General features: G+C 39.9%; 1 protein-coding gene across 1 annotated transcript in view; it reads left to right on the forward strand.

Annotated features, from left to right (window-relative positions):
* Positions 1 to 3375, forward strand: part of LOC137264956 (uncharacterized) — a 16349-nt gene extending 12974 nt beyond the window's left edge. The window contains exons 4-5 of the mRNA XM_067800303.1: positions 1964 to 2161; positions 3160 to 3375. Of these exons, the coding sequence (XP_067656404.1) occupies positions 1964 to 2161; positions 3160 to 3371 (410 nt within the window). The 3' untranslated portion in view covers positions 3372 to 3375. The remainder of the gene's footprint in view (positions 1 to 1963; positions 2162 to 3159) is intronic.

Raw genomic sequence — 3375 nt, forward strand, 5'->3', positions numbered from 1 at the left:
TACTTGTTAGGTAAATACGAACCTAACAAAGTGTGCAGATCTTCAAAATCTATATTTTCGAACTAAGCGATTAATGACATCAAATGCGTTTTCTCGTAACTTGTTTGGGCATATAAGCAACATAAATTCAAGAAATAACTCACATCTGTGATTTGCCATCTCGATGTGTGTTCCTCTCCACATGGAGACCTTCTGACCGACTGAGCCCATGTGCTTCTGAGCATATGATCAGATTGTCAGGATGTGAATGGTTATCAATTTGCTAAAGTTTAGTCAGCAATCTGAATTCGAACCTGCAGCCTGTGTGTTTCTGCATCGCTAATATATGTGATTCAAATAAATACTCCTTTACACTACAAGCACTTGTGCATATGTATTGCCAGTTTCAAAATATCAAAATGAAGTTTTACTTTAAATCAAGTTGAGATGCTAAACTGCACGTACACAAATCTGACAAAAAGACAAATCGGAGAGAGTTCAAAATAACTGACAACTCATTGGCTCAACATTAGGGGTTCAAGGTTTGCACACTCTACCTAACCTTATGTAGAGGTGCCCTTCAATTTTAAAACCGTAGATGGATCTCGCATCAGTGTGATTGATCTGACTTCAGATGGTTAGAAAATACCCAATCAGTATTTCCCTCAGTACTACTTTGTGCGTCTCTAGAGCAACGGTGCTGAAATAGCTACATGGAGCCTGACTCACTCCGATATTTGCTCTTAACAATGAATAGCTCTGGCCAATTCTAAAGCTTTTATGTTTGCGAAAACATATAGTGCCTTAACCATAGCATTCATTTATCACTCAGTGAGAAAGACATTCCTCAGATATTTGTTTCTTTTAACACCTTTCCGTCCAATCCTACCAATGTCACTTGAATCTTTAGTTTACCGAGAAAGTGTTATCAAAACATGACATCACATTTTGACGACTTTTGAAATGCAGCTTGTGTTTACAAAACATGGGTTATGAGAAATGAACAGTATTCTCGCCCATTTACCACTGCTAATCTATGGGGCGAAATAGTTTAGATATAAAACATCGTTCATTTTTTCATATCAAATATATGTCCATGAAAAGTGATTGTTGTCAAATCATATGTCGTCAACTGCTCACAGCTTGGAAAGTTTTTGGACAAATAGGGTCAAGAATTAATTTGTGGCGTAAATTAAAATTAACAAGATTTTCAAAACAATATAAAATGTGTGTTTGTGTGTGTGTGTGTGTCTGTGTGTGTGTGTGTTTATGTTTGTGTGTTTACAATCTCAGTACACAATGTGGTGGACGTTCAAACTTCAGTTGGAGTATAAAGTAAAATGGCAACAGTAATAGGACGCACGCACTATCGGCGCCTGGGTACGCCTTCAGTCGCGGTTGCCTTGTGATTACAGCTTCGCTGGTCACACAATTCATTCATTCCTGTGAGTGGTGTGTGGTCCTGTGCATGGTTCTCAGGTCAGAAATCAGTCGAAGCTAAGGAACGTTCTGCTCGTAGAAGTCCTGGATGAGTGACCGTGTTTGGCAGTTTGACTACTGAGAGATTCTAAGATACCATCCCTGCTCTACAACGAAGCACACGTGATACATGTGTTCTCACCTTAGGCATGTGACTTCGTTCAAAATTGGCTGTGTTCTCACAGTAGAAAATGGCTACCCGGTGGGATAAATCATGAGACTGTTAACCTCATCGTGCCTAGTCAGCAGCTAGGGTTATCCGGGGTAATTATAACTACTGCTATGACAACTAGACAGATGGATACTAGATGCTGTGAAAATAATGAATTAATAAAAAGCAATACACCTCCACTCACAGTAGTGTGGTCAGCCACGAGGACATAGACGTCGCCTTTGCACCATTGTTTCACACTGCCCAGCACTTTTTGGTCAGTCACCAGTACCGACGTCATTGTTTGTTCGACTGTTTTCAGTGTCATTTATGAAATGAATTTATTTGTTTTAGAACCATGTCCCCTGGGTGCTGCTCTTCTTACATCGGAGCCCGTGTGTGTGAAGGTGTTTACTCCTACTCGACAATGGCTAACCGCAAGGACATTTTGCACAGGCGAATCTTTCAACAGCAATACATACAGGATGATTACATTCAAAACCAGACAAAAGTATAATGAAATAATCGCACACCTTATCCAGAAAAACACATGTAAGTATAACACATATTTCTAGTTTATGGTGTAATCTTGTTTGATACACCGAATCCATCTTCAGTATTCTACGTCCTTTAAACTACCTTTAAAACGAACTAACGGATATAACGCAATATTTCGGTCCCAAATAGTTTTTGTATGTTTTAGCTGAAATGCTTGTAACGAATTACTGTTATAACGAAGTGCTTTTAGTTGTCCATCCTAATTCGTCATAACCGATATTTACTGTATTCGACTATTTTCTCTTTCTGTGAGGGGCTGTTGGGTAGTCTAGTGGTTAAAACGGAAAATAACCTTGATAACGCCTTGATAACGGTGTTGTCTGAACGCTCACCTAATTTAAGCCTCGAAGTTGATTTTCTCATTAGAGTTCATCTGATGTGGCGTTTCATGAAGTATTCAGAGAAGCGGTCTGATTTGGTAGGGGAGATAGATTAGGTATGAAACCTAACAAAAGACCCTATGAGATAAATTCTTTTTGCGTAACATAAAGTGACCTTAAAAACACTGAACGAATGAAATAAATAAATAGATGCCAGTTTTAGATAGCAATGAAACTAACTATGAAACGTATTTGTGTTGGCTTGTGGTCCTGTGTCAGAGTTAAGGTCATGAATCAGTCATAGTTATGCAACGTAGATCTTGGACAGCTTTGGATCGTGTTTGGCAGCTTGACTCAAGACAATTTCTGGGATTACAGTTCTGCCCCACAACGAAGTACGTGTGATACACGTGATCTCACCCTAGGCAAGTGAGTTTATTCAAAATTGCCTCTGTTCACCCAGCAGAAAATGGGTACCCGGTTGGATGACGTCATCTGACTATAACGTTCTAGCGCAGGTTGGGTTATTCAAGGTAATAATAATCAGATTCTTATTACCCTCCGCGAGCAATCACTTGGTGTTTGAAGACTGTACGCAATAGAAGATGACTTATCATTTATTATTATAAAATGTAGTGCTTTACGTAGGTGGACATGTTTGTGTTTTTGCAGCGGCTGTTGGGATATGGGTTGATTTGATCCATAGATCTGGTGCATGGCGATGGGAAAATAATACCGTAGCACAGGACCTCCCCTGGGATCCAACGGAGCCAAACAGCATCTCAGAGACGTGCGGCGTAATCTACAAACCTACACACTGGTCACTGCATAATAACCACTGTACCGCACAATGGAGTGCGATGTGTGAGGTATCGGCTCGCTGAATCC

Source organism: Haliotis asinina, chromosome 15 (assembly GCF_037392515.1).
Source record: "Haliotis asinina isolate JCU_RB_2024 chromosome 15, JCU_Hal_asi_v2, whole genome shotgun sequence".
Lineage (NCBI taxonomy): Eukaryota > Metazoa > Mollusca > Gastropoda > Lepetellida > Haliotidae > Haliotis > Haliotis asinina.